Source organism: Grampus griseus, assembly GCF_964374135.1.
Source record: "Grampus griseus genome assembly, chromosome: 1".
NCBI lineage: Eukaryota > Metazoa > Chordata > Mammalia > Artiodactyla > Delphinidae > Grampus > Grampus griseus.
Genome location: NC_139017.1, coordinates 115,777,565 through 115,802,259, shown reverse-complemented (window position 1 = coordinate 115,802,259; position 24,695 = coordinate 115,777,565). Strand labels below are relative to the sequence as shown.

The 24,695-nt window shown below is 39.5% G+C and overlaps 1 protein-coding gene across 3 annotated transcripts in view; it reads right to left on the bottom strand.

Annotated features, from left to right (window-relative positions):
* Positions 1–4,516: 4,516 nt before the first annotated feature.
* USP33 (ubiquitin specific peptidase 33) overlaps positions 4,517–24,695 on the bottom strand; it is a 70,320-nt gene continuing 50,141 nt past the window's right edge. For 2 of the 3 annotated variants that reach the window (XM_082661772.1, XM_082661773.1), the window contains exons 21-24: positions 24,229–24,337; positions 13,996–14,098; positions 12,538–12,606; positions 10,975–12,136 (exon numbers count right to left, since the gene is read on the bottom strand). In XM_082661772.1, the coding sequence (XP_082517898.1) occupies positions 11,979–12,136; positions 12,538–12,606; positions 13,996–14,098; positions 24,229–24,337 (439 nt within the window). In that variant the 3' untranslated portion in view covers positions 10,975–11,978. Of the gene's footprint in view, positions 4,572–10,974; positions 12,137–12,537; positions 12,607–13,995; positions 14,099–24,228; positions 24,338–24,695 lie in introns of those variants that run through there. The other variant, XR_014297194.1, reaches the window with a different exon arrangement.

Genomic DNA, 24,695 nt, shown 5'->3' with positions numbered 1-24,695 from the left:
TCAAGGTAGATACTCATTTTGCAGATGAGGAAACTGAGGTGAGAGAACTTGCCAAGGTCACACAGCTAATAGGTGGAAGAGCCCGTATTCAATGTAAGCAATTTGACTATTGTAGATTGATTGTATTAATGACCTTAATTGTTCACATCTCTCTGTATCCACGTCTTTTGCCAAGTGCCTATCATTAAAAGTAGAATGTATTCCCCCCTCCTTGATTCTGAGTTACACCACACAACTTGCTTTTTGGTCAAGCAAATATTAGCAGATAGGACATATGCAGAGACTTGAAAACGACTTGTCCCTCTGCCATGACCAAGAGAACATGTTGAAGGACATAAGAAACAGAACCAGTTTGCTCCGGTCATCTCCATGGAAGTCATCCTCCATCAGCCCAACCCTAGACAAATGAGTGAGCCTAGCAAAGGTTAGAGGCCAGCCTAGCCGTCCCTCAGCTGACTGCAGATACACGAGTGAGGAGTGAGCCCAGGGGAGATCAGCCAAGGCCTGATTAGCTCAACTCCCCAGACTTGTGAAATAAATCAATGTTCTTGTATACTACTGAGTTTTTGTGGTTGTTACATAGCATTATTGTAGCAAAAGTAATTGATACACTGGCTCTGAAGCCCATTCTTCCAATGACTACTTACATTGCTTTTCAGATTGTTCAAGTTTTAGGTGACTGACATGTAAGTAGGTTCATTTGGCAAAGAGAAATTTGAGTTTGTAAGAGGCATTGAGGGTAGTAAAATATACTTGAGAATCATTTTCAAGTAAGTGATATTGGGACTTCCCTGGTTGTCCAGTGGGTAAGACTCCACACTCCCAATGCAGGGGGCCTGGGTTCGATCCCTGATCAGGGCAGTACAGGCGTCCCCAACCCCTGGGCCATGGACAAGTACCGGTCCGCTGCCTGTTAGGAACTGGGTCCCACAGCAGGAGGTGAGCAGCGGCTGAGCGAGCGAAGCTTCATCTGCCGCCGCCCATAGTTCGCGTTACCGCCTGAACACCCCGTTTCTCACATTACCGCCTGAACCTTACGCCCACAATTTTGTGGAAAAATTGTCTTCCACAGAACCGATCCCTGGTGCCAAAAAGTTTGTGGACCACTGGGGAACTAGATCCCACATGCATGCTGCAACTAACAGTCTGCATGCCACAACTAAGACCCGGCACAGGCTAAATAAATATTTTTTTAAAATATTTTTAAAATAATAAAATAAAAAAGTAAAAGAAAGCAGCCGCATAGCACAGGGAGATCAGCCCGGTGCTTTGTGAGCACCTAGAGGGGTGGGATAGGGAGGGTGGGAGGGAGGGAGATACAAGAGGGAGGGGATATGGGAACATATGTATATGTATAGCTGATTCACTTTGTTGTAAAGCAGAAACTAACACACAATTGTAAAGCAATTATACTCCAATAAAGATGTTAAAAAAAATAAAATAAGTGATATTCAGGGAATTCCCTGGCGGTCCAGTGGTTAGGATTCCTGCTCTCAGTGCCAAGGGCCTGGGTTCAATCCCTGGTCAGGGAACTAAGATGCCACAAGCCGTGTAGCACAGCCAAAAAAAAAAAATAATAAAAGACATGATGTTGAAAGCAAGGGAGTAACCGAGCTCCCTAAATAAGAGGATATGTATTTACAAAGGTAGAACGACAGAGATTTATCATTTAACATCCAGAAAGAGAAGCCACAGTAGGCAGATATGCAGAGAGGAAAAAAATGGGTGGAAAGCAGCACCATGCAACTTGAAGGAGGGAAGTTTCAGGATATAGTTGTCACTGAGAAAGTCATTGGACTTTCTAACTGGAAATTTACTTGTGACTTCTGACAGAAGCATAGGTTTTGGAATCAGACACATGTGGGCTTGAATTCTGACACTTAATAGTTGTATGTACTCAGGAACATTAATTTGTTTGTAAACACATTTAGCCTAATGTCTGACACTTGCTAAGAACTCAAAATTAGTAGGGATTAGTAGTGGTTGTGTTGTTAATAGTTTTGAATGATAGCCCATTTTTTTTTCCCTAGAGAAACAGGAGGTAAGGGGGCAGGGCACAACCTTTAGAAGAATGGCACAGCCCAAGGACATGACATAAACTGATTAGAAGCAAATAGGTCCAAGATGGCAGACAAGTCAACTTCCACTAGACCTTGAGCCTCAGTATACGCTCATTGTAACACATCAGCAAGCTAAATGACACACCCACAGGTGCCATGACAGTCCCCAGGCTGACCATAAAGGCCAAGAAGTGGGCAGTGGCCCAACTTCTGGAAATCCCCACCCCTTCCCCAAAATAGCTGGAATACTCCTCCCACTCATTAGCCTATGAAATTACCCACCCCTATAAAAATTGACAACCCCCATACCCTGGTGCCTTTCTCACCTTCTGAGACGGCCCACACTCTGTGGAGTGTGTTTCTCCATAAACAAATCTTCTTACCTATCACTTTGTCTCTCTCGGAATTCTTTCTGTGACGAGACATCAAGAACCTGAGCTTCATTAAGTCCTGAGACCAGGTGTGTGATCTCAGTTAAAATACTGTGGGTTCAAGTCCCAATCTGGGTTACACAGCAGTTTCTTCCTAATCTCTTTACTCACAATCCTTCAAAATGGTAACTAGTATATTCAAACTGATCATCTTCCTTTGAGACTTAAGGGAGTAGCTTCAAAATACAAGGAAATTGCATCTTTCTGATATAATTAACTGCAAATAATATTCCAAAGTTAGTTATGAAAATAGTAATGATTGCTAATAAGCCATATAAGAGAAAAAAATTTTTTTGAGCCAGGTGGCAACAGTAAAGGCCAGAGATTTGAAAAGTAAAGAGGGTAAATACTGAAGTGGAAGCAAGGAGTGAAACAGAGCAGGACGCTGTGCGGCCCTCCCGGTATAAACCCTTTCTATGTCCCCTGTTTCTTGTTTGTAGGAAATAGGCTTCATTCAGCCTCCTAGACCTCCCCAGTATTCCAAAAGGCAGACACAAACAGTTGCTAACCAGGGAAATGAGGGAATGCAAAAACAAAGGAGGAGCAATCAAGAAACAATAGTGCAGGGGCTTCCCTGGCGGTGCAGTGGTTAAGAATCCGCCTGCCAATGCAGGGGACACGGGTTCCAGCCCTGGTCCGGGAAGATCCCACATGCCACAGAGCAACTAAGCCTGTGCACCACAACTACTGAGCCCGTGAGCCACAACTACTGAAGCCCACACGCCTAGAGCCTGTGCTCCACAACAAGAGAAGTCACCACAGTGATAAGCCCACGCACCACAATGAAGAGTAGCCCCCACCCCCCGCTCACTGCAACAAGTGAAAGCCCGTGCACAGCAACGAAGACCCAACACAGCCAAAAATAAATAAATTAATAATTTTTCTAAAAAAAGAAACAATAATGCAGAATGGGGTGAAATCCTGGTTCCTCCTGGGGGATGTGAATAACAATTTGATACATATCTCTGAGTTCTTCTACAAGAACTAAGATCCCCACCCAGGTGGAAGATGGTAACTTCAGGCTGAGCATAAGCACTGGACCCCAGACCAACTGGAACCAGAAGGCTGATTGATGATTGAGATTCCTGGAATACCACCCTGTTACCTCACCACCAACCAATTAAAGGAGGGTTACACATCCGGCAGCCCTGCCCCCAAATTTTGCCTATAAAGATGTCTCCCTGAAACCTACTGGGGGAGTTGGGATGTTTTGAACACTAGCTGCCCTGGACTCATTGTCTGGCGCCTTACAGTAAATGCTGCTCTTTCCTTCACCACGACCTGGTGTCAGTAGATGGGCTTTACTGTGCACAGGCAAGGGGACCCAAGTTTGTTTCAGTAACAAGAGTGTAGACCAATCAAGTAAGAACTTTGTCAGTAAGTATGATACTGGCACAAAAATAAATATAGATCACAAATATAGAAATATTGATCAATGGAACAGGATAGAAAGCCCAGAAATAAACCCATGCACCTACGGGTAATTAATCTATGCTAAAGGAGGCAAGACTATACAATGGAGGAAAGACAGTCTCTTCAATAAATGTTGCTGGGAAAACTGGACAGCTACATGTAAAAAAATGAAATTAGAACGTTCTTTAACACCATACACAAAAGTAAACTCAAAATGGATTAAAGATCTAAATGTAAGACTGTATACTATAAAACTCTCAGAGGAAAACATAGGCAGAACACTTTTTTTAAAAAATAAATTTATTTATTTATTTTTGGCTGCATTGGGTCTTCGTTGCTGTGTACGGCTTTCTCTAGTTGTGGCGAGCAGGGACTACTCTTCGTTGCAGTGAGCGGGCTACTCATTGCGGTGGCTTCTCTTGTTGCGGAGCATGGGCTCTAGGCATGCAGGCCTCAGTAGTTGTGGCTCGCGGGCTCTAGAGAGCAGGCTCAGTAGTTGTGGCACACAGGCTTAGTTGCTCCGTGGCATGTGGGATCTTCCCGGACCAGGGCTTAAACCCATGTCCCCTGCACTGGCAGGCAGATTCTTATCCACTGTGCCACCAGGGAAGTCCCAGGCAGAACACTCTTTGACATAAATCTCACGAATATCTTTTCAATCCGTCACCTAGAGTAATGGAAATAAAAACAAAAATAAACAAATAGGACCTACTTAAACTCAAAAGCTTTTGCACAGCAAAGGAAACCATAAACAAAAAGAAAAGACAACCCACGGAATGGGAGAAAATATTTGCAAACAACCTGACTGACAAGGGATTAATCTCCAAAATTTACAAACAGCTCATGCAGCTCAATATCAAAAAAGCAAACAACCCAATAAAAAAATGGGCAGAAGACCTAAAAAGACATGTCTCCGAAGACATACAGATGACCAAGAGGCACATGAAAAGATGCTCAACATCGCTAATTATTTAGAGCAATGCAAATCAAAACTATGAGATACCACCTCACACCAGTCAGAATGGCTATCATCAAAAAGTCTACAACAGGGCTTCCTTGGTGGTGCAGTGGTTAAGAATCCGCCTGCCAATGCAGGGGACACGGGTTTGAGCCCTGGTCTGGAAAGATCCCACATGCCTCGGAGCAACTAAGCCCGTGCGCCACAACTACTGAGCCTGCGCTCTAGAGCCCGCGAGCCACAACTACTGAGCCTGTGTGCCACAACTACTGAAGCCCGCATGCCTAGAGCCCGTGCTTTGCAACAAGAGGAGCCACCGCAATGAGAAGCCTGCGCACCACAATGAAGAGTGGCCCCCACTTGCTGCAACTAGAGAAAAGCCCACGCGCAGCAACAAAGACCCAATGCAGCCGAAAATAAAATAAAAAGCTACAAAAATAAATGCTGGAGAGGGTGTGAAGAAAAGGCAGCTCTCCTACACCGTTGGAGGGAATGTACACTGGTACAGCCACTATGGAGAACAGTATGGAGGTTCCTTCAAAAACTAAAAACAGCTACCGTATGATCCAGAAATCCCACTCCTGGGCATATATCTGGAGAAAAACATTGTTCAAAAGGATACATGCACCCCAGTGTTCATTGCAGTGCTGTTTACAATAGCCAAGACATAGAAGCAGCCTAAATGTCCATCAATATGTGAATGGATAAAGAAATTCCAATATACAATGGAATATTACTCAGCCATTAAAAAGAATGAAATAATGCCATTTGCAGCAACATGGATGGACCTGGAGATTATCATACTAAGTGAAGTTAAGTCAGACAAAGACATATATCATATATCACTTATATGCAGAATCTTAAAAAAAATGATACAAATGAACTTATTTACAAAACAGAAAGAAACCCACAGACTTAGAGAACGAACTTATGGTTACCAGGGGGGAAGGGTGGAGGGAGGGAAAATTAGGAGTTTAACATATCCACACTACTATATATAAAATAGGTAACCAACAGGGAACTACTGTATAACACAGGGAACTATACTCAATTATTTTGTAATAACCTATAAGGGAAAAGAATCTGAAAAAAATAGATATATCGATATATGTATGTATAACTGAATCACTTTGCTGTACACCTGAAACTAACACAACATTGTAAATCAACTATACCTCAATAAAAAAATATATATGGTGTGGCAAATTGGTCTAGGAAATACTAACTTCCCTCATCTTCTCCCTCCCAATAAGGGAAAATTTAGCAAGAGTGAAGGCAGGGGAAGGTGCAAGTGAAAAGGGGAAGTTTGAGAAAGTCTATGGTGTGGATACTTAAATTTGTTTGTTTTGTTTTTGGCCATGATGTGGTGCATGTGGCATCTTGGTCCCCGACCAGGGATCAAACCCGTGCCCCCTGCAGTGAAAGCGCTGAGTCCTAACCACTGGACCGTCAGGGAAGTCCCGATACTTAATTTTAAAATGTACTGAGGTGTATTACAATGGATTACCACTTCATCCATAAAAAAGAATGAAATGTTGCCATTTGCAGGAACATGGATGGACTTGGAGGGTATTAGGCTAAGTGAAATAAGTCAGACAGAAAAATACAAATACTGTACGATATCACTTATGTGTGGAATCTAAAAATACAACAAACTAATGAATATAACAAAAGAGAAGCAGACTCACAGATACAGAGAACTAGTGGTTACCAGTGGGTAGAGGGAAGTGGGGGCGATATAAGGGTCAGGGATTAAGAGGTGCAAATTATTAGGTATAAAATAAGCTACAAGGATATATTGTACAACATGGCGAATATAGCCAATATTTTGTAATAACTATAAATGGAGTATAACCTTTAAGAATTGTGAATCACTATATTGTACACCTGTAACTTACATAATGTTGTACCTCAACTATACTTCAATTAAAATTTTTTTAAATTAAAAAACAATGTACTGAAGGAAGTGAAAGGGCATGAAAAGTACCCTGAATGAATAAATAAATTCATGGTGAAGACAGGAAGTCAGAGAAGGAAACAGAAGGGCTTCTCCTTTCTCTAATGCAGAAAGATGCCAAATATTAAGAGGTGGCAACAGAAGACAAAGAAGCTTATGCCTCCTCAATCTTAACAAAAGAGGGGTAAGATTATTTACTGCAACCAAGGGAAAGGCAAGGTTTGGAAGAGCTGGTGTGGTAGTATGTTATCCTGACGAATTGACAAAGGATCACTAAAGATGTCACTAAACTCTGGGAACTAAATTGATGCAAAAATAAGTATCTTATGATTACCATGTAAAGGTATATAGATATTGTTAGTCTTCCCATCTTCACTTTTTAAGTTCAGTGATTCTAAATGGTTCTGAAATTCTATGCCTTCTTAAACTACATTTTAAAACTGCAAGCAGTTTAGTAATAGTTCAGGATATATGAGTATCAGAGTATATACTTCTTAATTAACCCGAATCCATAATCTTGCAATGCAAAATCATAACCTTTCTGAGCAATGGAGTCATTGTCAGGATCAAGGGAGATTAAATTTTTTAAACTTGGGAGGTAGGGTTGGTAACAACTGCTTTTTGACCCCAACTTTTTTTTTTTTTTTTGGCCTCATGGTACGTGGGATCTTAGTTCCCTGACCAGGGATTGAACCTATGCCCCCTGCACTGCAAGTGCAGTCCTAAATAACCACTGGACTGCCAGGAAATGCCCTTTTTATTTTGAAAAATTTCAAACCTATTGGAAGTTCCAAGAATAGGGTGAACCCCTATATGCGGCAATTATTTTTTTACTTAACCTTTTTAAAAATCAAAGTACAGTTGATGTATAACATTATATGTTACAGGTGTACAATATAGTGATTCACAATTTTTAAAGGTTGTACTCCATTTATAGTTATTTTAACATATTAACTATATTCCCTGTGCTGTACAATATACTCTTGTAGCTTATTTTATACCTAATAGTCTGCATCACTTAATCCCCTCCCCCTGTATTGCCCCTCACCCCTTCCCTCTACCCACTTGTAACCGCTAGCTTGTTCTCTGTATCTGAGCCGGCTTCTCTTTTGTTATATTTCCTAGTTTGTTGTATTTTTTAGATTCCACATATAAGTGATATCATACAGTATTTGTCTTTCTCTTTCTTATTTCACTTAGCCTAATACCCTCCAAGTCCATCCATGTTGCTGCAAATGACAACATTTCATTCTTTTTATGGCTGAGTGTATATATATATATATATATATATATACATTTCACATCTTGTTTATCCATTCATCTGCCGATGGACACTTAGGTTGATTCCATGTCTTGGCAATTATAAATAATGCTGTTATGAACATTGGGGTGCATGTATCTTTTTGAATTCGTGTTTTTATATTTTTTGGATATACACCCAGGAATGGAACTGCTGGGTCATATAGTAGTTCTATTTTCAGTTTTTTGAGAAACCTCCATACTGTTTTCCACAGTGGCTGCACCAATTTACATTCCCACCAAGAGTGTACAAGGGTTCCCTTTTCTCCACATCCTGGCCAACATTTGTTATTTGTGTTCTTTTTAATGATAGCCATTGTGACAGGTGTGAGGTGACATGTCATTGTGGTTTTGATTTGATTCACCAATTATTAACACTTGCCACCTCTTTGCACTTTCTCTCCCTGCTTTATCTCTCACATGTGTTTACTTCATATAGCATGACTTTAACCCTAAAAACTTGACCATGTATTTCCTACCAAGGTCATTCCCTCACATTACTACAGTAGTTATCACACTCAAGAAATTTAACATTGATACATTACTATTATGTAATATATACTCCCTATCCAAATTTCCCCAACTGTCCCAGTATCACTCCTTATAAATTATTACCTCCAATCCAGGATCACACATTACATTTTGTTGTCATGTTCTCTTAAACTTCATCAGTCTTTTTTTGTCTTTCATAACACTAATTTTTTAAGAGTCCAGGAAAGCTGTTCTGTATAATGTGCCTTTTTTAAACAATTATCACAATTCCCTCCCGCCTCATGATTAGCTTCAGATTAAATATTTTTGGCAGCCCTCTTACAAAGATGTGTCCTTAAAAGTTACACATTTTGAAAAGGAGAGAGAGAATAAGGGACTACCTCATCAAGTGCCAAGTTATGTTAAGTATAATATATATAACAATACACATAACTATCATAATCTTATGATCAAGTATGGCATACACACAGATTTTCAGACCACTCTTCAAGAAAGCACTCATTACCCAGATGAGAGGAGAGTGCTTGGCTGATAGCATCTTGCTATTAGTCCCTGCAGTGTCAATATGAGGTCACTCTCTTTTCCAGGTAGCCACTAGTCAGTGACAGTACAAGAGCCTACCCATTTCTGCCCAATGCAAGACTTCTCTAATGGACAACCTTAGCTCCAGATCTTTCTACGGAGCTGGGAGAAACTCTGTCAGGTCAGCATTATGTTCTGATAACTCCTGCTTCCTCCCGTTTTCTTTCACTGATGTTACTTCCGAAGAATCATTTGTACTTCTAACTCCATCTCAGTGTCTGCGTCCTGGAAAACCCAACCTGAAACATTCTTGTTTAAGAGATGAAAAAAACTGGAGATAGAGAACTCTAAGTTCTGTTCCAACTCATAGCTGGAAGATGACTTATCTACTAGCATTTGAACAGAAGCAAACTGACTCCAGAGTCCAAAAACTAATCACCTTCGTGTTATAAATCAATGTAGTATTCTTAAAATATTGTAGGCTCTCACTATCCCTTAACTGCAATTTTCCTATTTCTCAGCTTAAGTATTTCCAAGAAAATCATCCTCAGATAAACCATATCTTTTATTTGACACCTGTTAACACATACGCCAACTTTCAGCTGAGAGTCTATGGGACTGCTAATAATCCTTTACGTACTATTTTGTTATGTATTTTGATGATTATAATGTAAAAAAAATTATATAAACCTTTAGAGACCAGTATTCTTTTTTTTTTTTTGGCTGCCCTGCACGGCATGCAGAACTTCCCCAACCAGGGATCGAACCCATGCCCCAGTAGGAGCACGGAGTCTTAAGCACTGGACCACCAGCGAAGTCCAAGACCAGTATTCTTTACCATATTATATATCCCAATGACAGATGCTATTAATGAATCTAATAGTAATACTATAATCTGTTTTAAAATAATTCAGTGGGAGAAAATATGGTGAATAAGGACAGTGGTATAAAGTTGCAATGACTTTAGTTGGAGTCCCATATCTGCTACTTCTTTGCTGTACGACTTTGGGCAAACCACCTGACCTAAGTCATAGGGTTGTAATTAGGATTAAATATAAGTAATGCGGGACTTCCCTGGCGGTGCAGTGGTTAAGAATCTGCCCACCAATGCAGGGGACACGGGTTCAAGCCCTGGTCCGGGAAGATCCCACATGCCGCAGAGCAACTAAGCCCGTGCGCCACAACTACAGAACCTGTGCACTAGAGCCCGCGAGCCACAACTATTGAGCCCGTGTGCCACAACTACTGAAGCCCGCATGCCTAGAGCCTGTGCTCCACAACAAAGAGAAGCCACCGCAATGAGAAACCTGCACACTGCAACAAAGAGTAGCCCCCACTCACCGCAACTAGAGAAAGCCTGCGCACAGCAACAAAGACCCAGCATAGCCTAAACTAACTAAATAAATTTATTTATATATATATATATAAGTAATGCCCTTAGTTGAGTGACTGAAACATCATAAATATGTAATAAATGGCAAGCACTATTAAAAATGAATCTTTTTTGATTATCTCCTAAATGCCAGGCATTACACTGATCTCTGGTGATACAAGACAGATCAGTTGTATCATTCAATCCTTGAAGAGGATTATAGCATAATCATGAGAAAGAAGAAAACTAAAAACTATTTTTTTTAAATTCAAATAGATTCTAATGGCTGATTATTTCATTTCACTAAATACCAAAACTTTAAATACTATACCAAATGACTTATTTTGCATACTTCTGATTAAAAAATAACAAGACATTAACAAACTTTATACCCTTCACCCTTAATATCTATCAAATAAATACATCCAAGTTCTACATTTTTAAATCATTTTTATTGAACTAATTTTAATAACACTGTTTTAGCTGGTGGCGGCTGCCCCAAACCAAAACAAAGCCATTGTGAATGCTATTCAACATTCTCAAAGTAATCCAGTTTGTTTTTGTACTTGGAATATAGTTAAACTTTTGACATCACATAATCAAGCAAATAGCAGTGCATATTATATTATTCAAAAAGACTTTATGCATTTCATTTAAAAAATCATTTTGCAAGAGGCTTCAGCTTTATCAACAATCTCATTGACACATTCTGTACTCCATGCTCTCAAAATAAAAAGTGCCCTAAAACTAACCCTAAGTTTTTTACTGATATTAGTGAATACTATTCAGGGTTATAGGAACTGAAATTTAACATTTTACAGTGTAAGAGGCAATAAATTACTAATATCTGTTGACACAAATTCCACTCAGACTAAATACACCATTGATACACTCAAAAAGACATTTTGTAAATATTAATATGCTAGTTTATATGCTGCAGTGCAAAAGGCGTGACACCCTAACAGTTTCCTGAGCTTTAGGAGATTAACAACATTCTTCTGACTACTACTCTCCATTTAAAATAGGCTCTTTATTATATGAAGCCATGTCAAAACTATACAATTAAATTAGGTTTTTGGGGAACTGAAAAGATTGGTCAGAACTATGGTGGCTTAGGGTAATGGAAAAGTTTTCAAAGCAAAAGTATTTACAAAGCTACAAAGGATACTATGGATTTACATGTAGTATAAAGATCAAAGATAACCTACTGATTACCAAATGATCACAATTATTCCTTCTTTTTTCAAAAATATTACACTGAAAGACTTTATGATAAGTTATCTAGCATTAAATATACCAACCTGTAGAATATTATACATTTTGACACATTCTTCCATAATGCCCAGTAAGAAGGAATGAAAGATAAAGTATTAAAAATCAAGAAAATAAACATGCTTTTAGGAATGTTTTTGCATGGGAACATGTCAGCAGAAGTGAAAATGATTTCTCATTAGAACTCTCTATATCCTCAAAATTACAAAGACCGAGTTTCTACTTCAATTTTTTCTTCTGCTTGTATTGCATCAGGATCAACATGAACAACCGGAGGTCTTAGGATAACTTCAGGCCCTCCACCATATATAGACTGTAGAAAATTCCATGTTTCTTCAGAAATCTGACCAGAATCTGCTCCTAAAATTAAGTATATAGAGAAAGAATAATATTTACAAACCTACATATTCATACTGCAAAAACTTTCATAATGTACCCCCAGCATGAATACTCTAGGAATAATTGAGAACTTTTGGAACATGAATCTTCAGACTACCGGCCCATACTGTTACAAGTTGCAACTTTATGGTCTGCCTTAAAAAGTTAGAGATCCTTTTTCCTGCCTCCTATTAACAGCCTTAAAATCTTTCTTCAGATAAAAATTAAACATTGGCAATTTTTCCACTATTTGTCCTAATTCATGTATGAATTACATCATTGAGCTGGATATAAAGGTGGTATAGATGGCTAGTGATGATATATTCTTAACAGTGTGACAAATTACTAACAAGTAAAGGCTTAACAGTATTAGTCAAACTTACCTTGCCTGAGTATCACATTGCCACATTTGGTGACTGCAATTTTCATGTTATCAATAGGACCTGGAGGATCTAAGTCAAAAGGAAAAACAAATAATCAAAATGTATAAATGTACCAAAGAACTGCATATTTCTATGCCTGAATTAATGAAGGATATAACTGTATAATCAGATTATTTTTCAGTCAGATTATTATAGTCAGTTCTTAACTGTCTTCTTCTAAGCTTCTTCCTTTTTGGGTCTTAATTCCCCCAAAATAGAACCAGGAAAGAAGCTGAGAGAAGTTCTCTCACTACCATCCAAAATTTAATAAAAATGATTTCTTAAGTATCCATTTGGGGATTACAGGTTAAAATGCACTTTTAATGCTACAAAAGAACAATTCTTTGTAATTTAAAAAGAAATGCAATTCTTGGTTTAAGACCTCCATTAAACTAAAACTAAAAGCATGATAAAATGAAATGTTAAAATGCATCCTTTTTTTTTTTTTTTTTTAAAAGCTGCGCCCTGTGGCTTACAGGATCTTAGTTCCCCGACCAGGGACTGAACCGAGGCCCTCAGCAGTGAAAGTGCGGAATCCTAACCACTGGACTGCCAGCGAATTCCCAAAGTGCATCCTTTTTTTTAATTTAAGGAAAGAAACCTTGTTTTCCCCCTGGATACAAAAGTACAGTGCATGTTCATTATCAAAAACTGTTTAAAAAAACAAAAAGGCACAAGAAGGAAAAAGATACTGTTATCCTACCACAGAAAGACAGGCAAACTGTTCTAGTACCTTTGAGGTCTTTCTGCCTTTGCATATGTTTGCCTTTTTCTTTTTTAAAACAAAAGGTTCCAACTATGCATACTGCATTACAACCTTTTTCATATATCAAGAACATCTTATTTTTAAATTTTAAACACTGTTACACAAATAATTTTTAAAGTCCACATAGTATCCCATTGTAATGGATAAACTATGGTTTAACCAATCTTATTGTTGGAAGGATATTTTTTAAAATTTTTCAATGTTAAGATCACAGACTAATTTTTATTCAGTTCTTTTATATCTGCTATGAATATGCTATAATCCATGAAAGTTTTTAAAAAATTAAAAATAACCAACAGGGCTTCCCTGGTGGCGCAGTGGTTGAGAGTCTGCCTGCCGATGCAGGGAACATGGGTTCGTGCCCCAGTCTGGGAAGATCCCACATGCCGCAGAGCGGCTGGGCCCATGAGCCATGGCCGTTGAGCCTGCGCGTCCGGAGCCTGTGCTCCGCAACAGGAGAGGCCACAACAGTGAGAAGCCCACATACCACAAAAAAATAAATAAATAAAAATAACCAACATATGAACTAGAATGTACGTTTTTTTCTCTCTTGTTCAGTAGTGTAATCCCAAGTGCGTGTAGATATTCAAAAAACATTTGTTAAATAAACAAAAAAATCTGCAAAGAATTTCGTCTTTCAGTTAAACACTTACCTCCATCCTTACCCTTCACAAAACTTTCCCATTCTCTAAACCACTGCATACTGATGCAATAAAAAGTAGCTGGAGAATCCTCCTCTTGGAATGCTCTGTTGAGCTATAGAGGGAAAAAAATTAGTCATCTAAAATCTACAACTTGCTTTGTAGCAGAACAATACAACCATTCTACTTCAGCATCTGATAAGGCCAATTCCTCACACACAAATAATGTGACTTACATTGATGCTAAGTTAACTTAATACTAGGATACGTGGTAACACCTAATAAACATTCTAGGTTATATCTCAAAGTTTATCAAGTATACACAAAAGGGGCATAATGATTGGATAAGTGAAAATGGTCAAGATAAAGTCTTCAAGGCAATAAATACTCCACATATTTATTAAAAATCTGATGTGTAAATCTTATTTAAACATACCATACCCACTGTCTACATCTTACTTCCATTCACTTAAGATACTGGTAGACATGTTGCTATTACAAACAGAATGTTGAAACGGAAAGTTCTGTACGTGTTATTTCATAGACAATAAACATATACATAGGACTTCCCTGGTGGCGCAGTGGTTAAGAATCCGCCTGCCAATGCAGGGGACACGGGTTCAATCCATGGTCAGGGAAGATCCCACATGCCACGGAGCAGCTGAGCCCGTGTGCCCCAACTACTGAGCCTGCGCTCTAGAGCCTGTGAGCCACAACTACTGAAGCCCGCAAGCCACAACTACTGAAGCCCGCGTGCCTAGAGCCCGTACTTCGCAACAAGAGAAGCCACTACAATGAAGAATGGCCCCCGCTTGCCACAAATAGAGAAAGCCCAGGCACAGCAACGAAGACCCAATGCAGCCAAAGATAAATAAATAAATATTTTAAACAACAACATATATATATATAGGATAAATTCTCAAAAGTGGTGGGACAGTCCTTGAAGACGTTCCACTTCCTCCTCTAGTCCCAAGGCCCAAGAAATGGGTATATGACTCAAACTAGGCAAAACTACTAGAAATGGAAATCTTCAGAGGAGTAACCTAATGATTGGAACAGAGTTATTCCAATGTCAATTTTGTTAGCTATACAGGAGTAACTTGGTTCCTGAATTTCTGGAGGTCTGGTTATTCAAATTTTCTTTTCAATAAATTTCTTTTTTTGCTTAAGTTAGCCAATCTGACTTCTACGACTTTCAATTAAAAAACCGAATTGGGCAGTTCCCCAGTGGTCTAGTGGTTAGGATTCCGGGCTTTCACTGCCCTGGCCTGGCTTCAATCCCTGGTCAGGGAACTGAGATCCCGCAAGCCACGCAGCTCAGCCAAAACAAAACAAAAAACCAAAAAAAAAAAAAAAAAAAACCCAACAAAACAAGACAAAACCAAAAACCAAACTGACAGAAAAACTGGCATAGAAAGAGGGGAACAGGGGCTTCCCTGGTGGCGCAGTGGTTAAGAATCCGCCTGCCAATGCAGGAGACACGGGTTCGAGCCCTGGTCCAGGAAGATCCCACATGCCACGGAGCAACTAAGCCCGTGCGCCACAACTACTTAAGCCCGTGTGCCTAGAGTCTGTGCTCCGCAACAAGAGAAGCCACCGCAATGAGAAGACTGTGCACCGCGACAAAGAGTAGCCCCTGCTCGCCGCAACTTGAGAAAAGCCCATGCAGCAACGAAGAACCAACGCAGCCAAAAATAAAATAAATTAAATAAATAAATTTAAAAAAAAAAAAAAGAGAGGAACAGCAACAGAGCCTGAGGAAAATGAAGGGTATTTGAAAATTATCTAATTGTAATAGTGTGAAAAGACAGTGAGACTCCTGCAGATATCTCATGCTGGGTAACTAAATGCCCGCGGTACATACTACCTATGGACAAAAACAGTGATGTTCAGCTCATTTCTCCCCTATGATCAAATCTAATCCAAACCCTGCCACTGTCCCCAGAGATCCTTATAATAATAGCTCAGAAGTACCTCTATGTTCTGGCCCCATGATTTGACTTCATCTTCTAGTACTTTCCTCCTCATTTATTCACTTGTGGTCACACAAACCTCTCTGTTACTCCCAAAATCAAGCAGATACATTCCTGTCTCTCAAAGCCTTTGCATGGGCATCCCTTCTTTTTACAGATATTTGAATATCTCCCTCACCTCCTTCAAGTCTTTGCTTAAATGTCACCTTTTCAATGAGGCCGATCTTTTTTTTTTTTTTTTTTGTGGTACACGGGCCTCTCACCGTTGCGGCCTCTCCCGTTGCGGAGCACAGGCTCCGGATGCGCAGGCTCAGCGGCCATGGCTCACGGGCCCAGCCGCTCTGCGGCATGTGGCATCTTCCCGGACCGGGACACGAACCCGTGTCCCCTGCATCGGCAGGCGGACTCTCAACCACTGCGCCACCAGGGAAGCCCAATGAGGCCCATCTTGATCACACTGTTTATAACTGCACCTGACTCCTCTCCTCATCACTATACTCCTGATCCTCTTATCCTGTTAGATATCTTCCTTCACCATAGAACTCATTACCTTTTGATATATAATGTATTTGTTATTTATTAAATGTAAGCTCTTTGAGAGCAAGGATCCTTCTGGGACACAAGGTAGCTGCTTCCACAGAACAATGAAAGACAATGAATAATGTTGTGATTGCCTCTGATGAAATCAAGGCATGTTTGTCTCCAGGTAAAGAATTAAAGTTTAGACTTCCTGTGATGTACAACTTATCCTTAGAGAACTGAGATTTCTGAAATGTAATGTTAGACTGATTCTGTCAGATGAATCCGTTTCATTCACAGCATTACCAGGTTTGGACACTTTCAGGACTTTCTCTCTGGCATTAGGACATTTCTTCCTTATGTGTCTAGGTGGGGGCTTTTGAAAATTGAGTTAAGTATAATCACCCCAGTTATTTAAAGGCATCTGTTTCTCTCTAGTTCTCAGAAATTAAACTGTTGCTCTCAAAGGAGTTCCACCTCTCTACTCTCTTCTAAAATACCTATTAGAAAAACATTGGATTCTGTATCTACCCAACGTGTCAAAACTTTTGTTTTCCACCTGTTTATCCTTGTGCTTCATTTTAGGAGAAATCCTTCACTAGATCTTTCAGTACACTAATATGCTCTCCAGCAGTATTTATTCTGCCATTCAGTCAACCCATCTATTGAGTTTTGTTTTGTTTTTAGGATACAATATCCTTATGCATCTCTCTGAGAATCAATCATTTATTTTAAGGCATAACTTAGGAAGACACAATTCTTTCTAGGTATTACAAGCTAGCTAAGGTTAACGCCTTCTTTAACCAACCCAAGGGTCCACATTCACTGCTCAATCCAAGCAGACAACTTCGTGCTTGCTGCTTAGTACAATGCAGGGGGCAGAGTGCTGAAATCACTATTAGTATCTGCTGCTTCCAAGCTTAAAGCCTGTGTGGTCATTTCCCATGACATTGGTCTGCTTCTTCAAACTGATCCTATCTGCTTTCTCAATTTTTCAGAAACTCCACTTAATTTCCAGTCTAGCAAGGGCACCTATTTTTGTACTCTAGTGTTCTGTTTTGTTTTTTTTAATTTTTTTTGTGGCATGCGGGATCCCAGTTCCCTGACTAGAGATGGAACCCAGGCTGCCTGCATTGGGAGCTCAGTCTTAACCACTGGACCGCCACGTAAGTCCTGTTATTTTTTTATACTAAGACATTGCTTTTTTTCTTTTTTTCAAAGGGGTGCTGGTAGAATAAGACAAAAAAAAAACCCTAGTGTTATGGAATAATTATAGACTTGCATTTTATAAAACAGCTTCATTAAAGTATAATCCACAGTGTTAGTGTAAAGTTCAATGGTTTTCAGTAAGTTTATAATTGTGCAGCCACCAACACAATCCAGTTTAAAACACTTCTGACACTCCCAAAACTCCCCTGTGCCAGTTTACAATCACTTCCTCTCAGCCCCAGGAAACCACTGACCTACTTTGTGTTTCTTTTTTTTTAATTAATTAATTTATTTGGTTGCACTGGGTCTTCGTTGTGGTTCAAGGGCTCCTTAGCTGCAGCTCGCAGGCTCCTTAGTTGTGGCAGGTAAACTCTTAGCTCCGGCATGCACGTGGGATCTAGTTCCCTGACCAGGGATCAAACCCAGGCCCCCTGCATCAGGAGCACAGAGTCTTACCAATGTGCCACCAGGGAAGTCCCTATCTTTTTCTTAGATATTTCATATAAGTGGAATTAGACATTACATAGTCGTTTTTGTCTTGTTCCTTTCACTTGGCATAATGTTCCTAAGATTCATCATATTGCTGCATGCATCAGTAGTTCTACCTTTTTTATGCTTAGTAGTATACCACAGCCTTTTTATCCATTTGCCACCTGATAGACATCAATTTCCAGTTTGGGGCAATTATGAGCAATTCTGCTCATGAACATTTGTGTACAGGTTTTTGCAGACGTAAGTGTTCATTCTCTGGAGTAAATACCTAGGAGTGAGACTGCTGAGTCATGTGCTAAGTGTTTGTTTAACCTATAAGAAATTGTCAAACTGGTTGTCATCTGGCATGTGACATCACATGGCCACCAACAGTGTTTATATGAGAATTCTAGTTGCTCTACATTGTTTTTTTTTTTTGAGGTATGCGGGCCTCTCACTGTTGTGGCCTCTCCCGCTGCGGAGCGCAGGCTCCGGACGCGCAGGCTCAGCGGCCATGGCTCACGGGCCCAGCCACTCCGCTGCATGTGGGATCTTCCCGGACCAGGGCACGAACCTGCATCCCCTGCATCGGCAGGCGGACTCTCAACCACTGCGCCACCAGGGAAGCCCAACATTTTTGTCAGAACTTGATATTGTCCACTTCTTTATTTTAGCCATTCTAAGAAGTATGTAATGGTATCTCACTGTAGCTTTAATTTGCACTTTACTGATGACTGCTGAGAGTGTGTACCTTTTCATGTGCTTATCACTCATATCTTAAGGATAATGTATATTAAAATATTTTCTTATTTTTAAATTGGAATATCTATCTTCTTGAGTTGTACGAATTCTTTATATAATCTTATATAATCTGGATATATACAAGCCCCTTGATGATAAATGATTTACAAATGCTTAGAACTGGATTTGGGCCTACCTTCCTAACCTATAGTGTTTCTTCCAGTATCACCGTTGTTGGTCTTACTGAATGTCTCATTTCCTGAGATGATATCCCATATCACCTCTGATTATGTAACTAATTTTACACAAAATAAATGAAGCAATGGGCTCACATCCATAGAATTCACTGACTTTACCATATGGCATCACCTAAAAGTTGCTGGCCTACTGAATACTGTTTTTGTGCCCGGGTGGCAAAACACCGTGGGGTTGGTACTATCCTATGGGATGTAGTATATGCCTCAAACTAGAAACAACCCTATGGTGCTGTTTTTCCCACAACCAGAAAACATGAGAGTAGGTACCAGGTAAAGGAAGTAGGAGAGTTTATCTATTACTACCTACTGACACAAAAGCTTTTTTGCTTCTAATTATCACAACTTTGGCCTCTACTAGTTTAGAGGTATTAGGTTCCAAAGGGACACAACAATGATTTTACTGGACTGGAAGATGAGACACTCCTCTGGCCATTTTGGGTTCCTCATGTCACTGAACCAAGAGACAAAGTGGGTAGGGCTATATAAAAAGTAGAATAAAATGACTACTACACAACAGAAACAAGGGGAACTATGTCTGAAAATCAGGTTATAGCCACTGTATTAGTTTCAGAGGGGGGCTATAGCAAATCACCACAAACTTGGTGGCTGAAACCAGATTATTTTTTCTCTCAAAGTTCTGGAGGTCAGAAGTCCAAACCAAGGTGTAGGCATGACCGTGCTTCTTGTGGAGAAGGGGAGATTTGGTTCCTAGCCTCTTCAACCTTCTGCTTTGTGAGTGTATACTCCAGTCTCTGTCTTCTGTCTTCATATGGCTTTCACCTCTTCTCTCTGTGTATCTCTCCTCTGTGCATCTCTTTATAAGGGCACTTATCATTAGACTTAGGGTCCATGCAGATAATCCAGGTTGATCTTGTCTCAAGATCCTTAATTATATATAAAAAGATCCTTTTCATAAAGTCAATTCACAGGGATTAGGACACGGAAACACCTTTTTGGGGGGCCAGCATTCAATCCACTATAAGCACCATTCAGTATTTCCATATCCACAGATTAAAAGCTCATAGCCAACTAGAGAAATCTAACACAGGCAAGACTACAAAGAGCTCAGACTCTTCAGGAATGAAGGTCTGGGTTACTTCATCAGGTAAATAACCAGCTGAAGTGCTGGATGAGAAAACAGAGAATATGGAATGGGTAGTTATAAGCTGTAGACACATGCTTCTTCCTTCCCCCATGCACTGGGTTGGCCAAAAAGTTCATTCGGTTTTAAGTAGAACTAAAAGACACCTTTTTCATTTTCACCAAGAATTTTACTGAACAATGTATTCACTAACGCAATGAACTTTTTGGCCAACCCAATACATATTTGTAAATATTTCTAAATTTGTGAAAAATTACCAATTTATATTTCCTTTCATTCCTCTATTTCATATAAGGTATGTTGTTGGTGGTTAATCTTATCGTTTATTCTTTAGCTTGCAGAATATAAAAGGGAAATTATGACTAAACTGACTGAACTAAACATGAATGATCATCATCCAGAAATGGATACACTGACTGATGGGACTTTGGGTTTTCCAAGTTTAGGGAAAGGATAAATGCTGCATCTAGTGGTACATGAGCTAGCTGCATCATGTTAGGCAGAAACATGATACTATTGCTACTGTTGTTGCTGACGTATGAATGCATATGACAAGGGGGGCAAACTATACTGTATTTATTGTCTGTTAATGCATCATTTCCATTCATTCTTACACTCTCTTCTATGAAAAGAGAAGATTTCATTTTCCAGGATCGCTTGCCAGTAGTGCTCCAGCTCAGTCACTGCCAATGATATATGCAATATACGGAAGGCACAAGAGAAAGAGAAACTTCCCCCACGTCCTCTGGTGGCAGTTGCGGCAGGACTGAGGCCTCCACAGATGGCACAAGTAGGGTTTTGCCACCACTTCCAAGCATCTTCCCAAGAATCCCTCATTCGGTGCCACAGGCAGCTAACATCTTTAACAGCAGCATCCTCAGGATAACCCACCAGGGTCCTGAGATTAGCGGCTTATCAAGTCTATCAAGTTTCTGAGCATTCTCCTGAGATTGCCAGTGGTAAGCAACATAGGTAATTTCCAGAAGCTTCGTGCAATTAAAAACTTCTTTTTAGCTTTGAAACAATCTCAAACTTACAGGAAAACTCCAGTACAATACGAGGAAATTTTCTTTTCCTAGACCATTTCAGAGTAAGTTGCTAAACACACGAGGACTTTTTCCTACACATTTAACACAAATGATAAAAATGTGGAAATTAACATCGATGTAATACTAGCACCTAATCCTCAGACTCCATCAAGTTTTTCTAATTGATCCAATAATCTTGTTTATAGCCCGAAGATCCAGTTCAGAATCACTTGTTGGGACTTCCCTAGCGATCCAGTGGTTAAGACTCCACGCTTCCATTGCAGGGGGTGCGGATTCGATCCCTGGTCCGGGAACTAGGATGCCACATGCCGCTCAGCCGAAAAAACAAACAAAAAACAAAAACAAGCAAGAATCACTTGTTGCATGTAACTTCATATTTCCTTTAAGGTGGCACAGTTCCTCAGTCTTGACTTTCATGATCTTGACAATTTTGAAGGTTACAAGCCAGTTGTTTTATAAAATGTCCCCCAATTTGGGTCTGCCTGGCTTTCCTCATTTGAAACTCAGGTTATGCACTGTCTACCAAACAAGTGATGCTGTGTTCTTCTCACTGTATCCTATCCTAGCACATGATTTTGATATATTCCACTGCTACTGATGTTCACTTTAATGACTTCATTGAGTTGGTGCCAGACTCTTCTTGCTTAGTCTTTTCTCTTCAAAATTAACACGTATTTTGTGGGGAATAAGCTGGAACTATGTTAATATTCCATTCCGCATCAGTCTTTCAATTTATTCACTTATTTATAACAGTATGAACACAATATCTCCTATTTTGTTTAATGCATTATAATACCATTATAATTTATTTTGAAGCATAAATTGTCCCAAATTTGGCAAGTAAAAGTCCCTTCAAGCTGGCTTCTGTGTACTTTTGACATTTCCCCATCATTCTTCAAAAACTTCTTTAATTTCTGGAACAGTAAGAAATTCCAAGCTCATCTTGTAATTCCCCTGCCCCAGCCCTGAAAGCAGCCATTTCTCCAAGGAGGGCTGGTTCCTTTTACTAGAGAAAGATGTTTAGAAGCCAAGATCCGAAGAGAGCTAAGTATGCTCAATCCTACTGTAGTTATTACTGCTTCCAGGCCTTTTCAGTGACAGAGTTAGGAAATTAACTTAGGTACATCATTTATTTCTATATATGTGTACATATACACACATTTATACCTCTATATGTATATATGTATCTAACACAGTGAGTTCACAAAGATGCCTACAATTTTAATCCAATAACAAAGAGTCCATTTTAGTTTCCTCTCTTTCAATATCTGTAACTCCCTTATCTGACAATAAGAAATCTGGCTCTCATTACACTCATATTATCTGATCAATCCTACACATGGAATCAATCCCTCAATTTTACCACCACCACTAAGCTGTGCCGCCTCACACAGCAATCTCCAGCCAACACGGGCATCCACTGTTACGTTGCCTGGGCTCCAACATCCTTGACCAGGCCCACACCACTACACAGAAGCTTTCTTTACCTTGTCTGGGCTCTGAGACCCCACTCTGAGCTGCTGTGCCCACTCCTACCTCCAGTATGGCAGCCTTCCAGATTTCCTGAAAGTCAGCTATGGTCTTCTTGATTTTCACTGCCCAGTCTTTTTAGTAGCTATTTAAGTCTTTCATTGCCTGTATTCCTATTCTACTCAAAATACTTAGAATGGCTTCTGTTGATCAAACCCTAATGTATGGGACTTCCCTGGTGGTCCAGTGGTTAAGAACCCATGCTCCCAATACAGCAGGGCCGGGTTCAATCCCTGGTCAGGGAACTAGATCCCACATGCATGCCGCAACTAAGAGCTCATATGCCGCAGCTAAAGATCCTGCACGCAGCAATGAAGGTCCTGTGTGCCGCAACTAAGATCCAGCGCAGCCAAATAAATAAATAAATATTGGAAAAAAAACCCTAATGGATATAGTCATTAGCCATTTATTTAAGCATTCGTGGAATGAACTACTTTTACTATTCAACTGAAATTTGCCTCCTTATATTTAGAAAGCAAATGAGGCTCAAGCACAGTAAATCAATCCACACCTGTAATATCTTCCTGTGTATGTGAAAATCGCTTCACTTTAGGCAAAGGCACACACACACACACACACACAAAACACCCCTAAATCTATGAAAAGAAGCCTGTGGCCACAACATGGAATGTACTGTTCATCTATAATATCTGCTCAATTAACTTCTCCCCTTCTTTTACTAAAAGAATCTCAATCTTCCCTTATAGAATTATCCCTCCACCAATATAATTTCAATAGAAATATCAATGAACATGCCTCTCAGGTGACTCAAACTCTAGTAGTATTCTCTATTAGGAACCCGAATAATGAATAAATGGTTGGAGCTGTATTACTGACAGCAGCACTTTGAAGAAACTTACTTCTTGCTACCTAGACAAATGGAACTATACTAGTCTTTGTCCAATAAAACCTGGTTATTCAGCTCTTCCTATTGATTCTGTGATCAGACTTTCTGTTGCTTGCAATCAACAAATGCCTCATAACATACTCACTTTGTGGGAACTAGGTATAAGTATAGAGAGTCCCCCCAAACAATATTATACTTCACAAAGGGGTGGAAGTAAAGAATGCAATCTGAGTAGATGCTTTCAGAAAAACCACTAACTTAAGGAAACTTATAATTTACCATTTCAATAAAGAGATTTCTTGCCAGTGCCAATACATAAAACAAAATTTATTACCAATCCATGAAAACAAAAACCCCCAAGAGAAGAACTTAACTCACTAGAACTATAGTCACCTGACTGGGGTCTCTCACTGTTATGAGCCCATGAGACTTAAAATGTATTACAACTCTTTCGTCCAATCATTTCACTAACATCGTTCCTCTAATTGTCAGTTCTTTATCTTTATTCTAGATCATTTTGATAATTTGAAAAGCATCATTTTTTTACCCGAATAAAAATTTCCAATTCAATTTTTCTTCTTTTCTCAATTTTCTCCGCCTCAATCTGGCAAGTGTGACAAATGTACAGATGGTTGACGGCTGGTCCTCCTCCATACCTAATGCATGAAGAATTTAATAAGTATGATAATCTGGAAGTAAGCTGATGTTCTAGGAAATGTGTCCAAGTTTTAGTAAAATGTAAAAACTAAATTATCGTAAGGGCCTGATTTTATGTTTTTCAGGGTCGCTGATTTTATCAGTTTATTGACTTACTGATTCATCTGTATTTCAACTTTCCCTTACAGCTACTTTTGTTACAAAATATGTTTGTTGCAACAACATAAAGTAAAAGAAGTGGCTGTCAAAAGTTAGCATACAACATATAAATCTTAAGTTATACACAGCCACAGTTTTAATCAAGTTTTAATTAGAAGGAGGCTTCCCCTGGCCACTAAGAATTCATAGAATGAATTA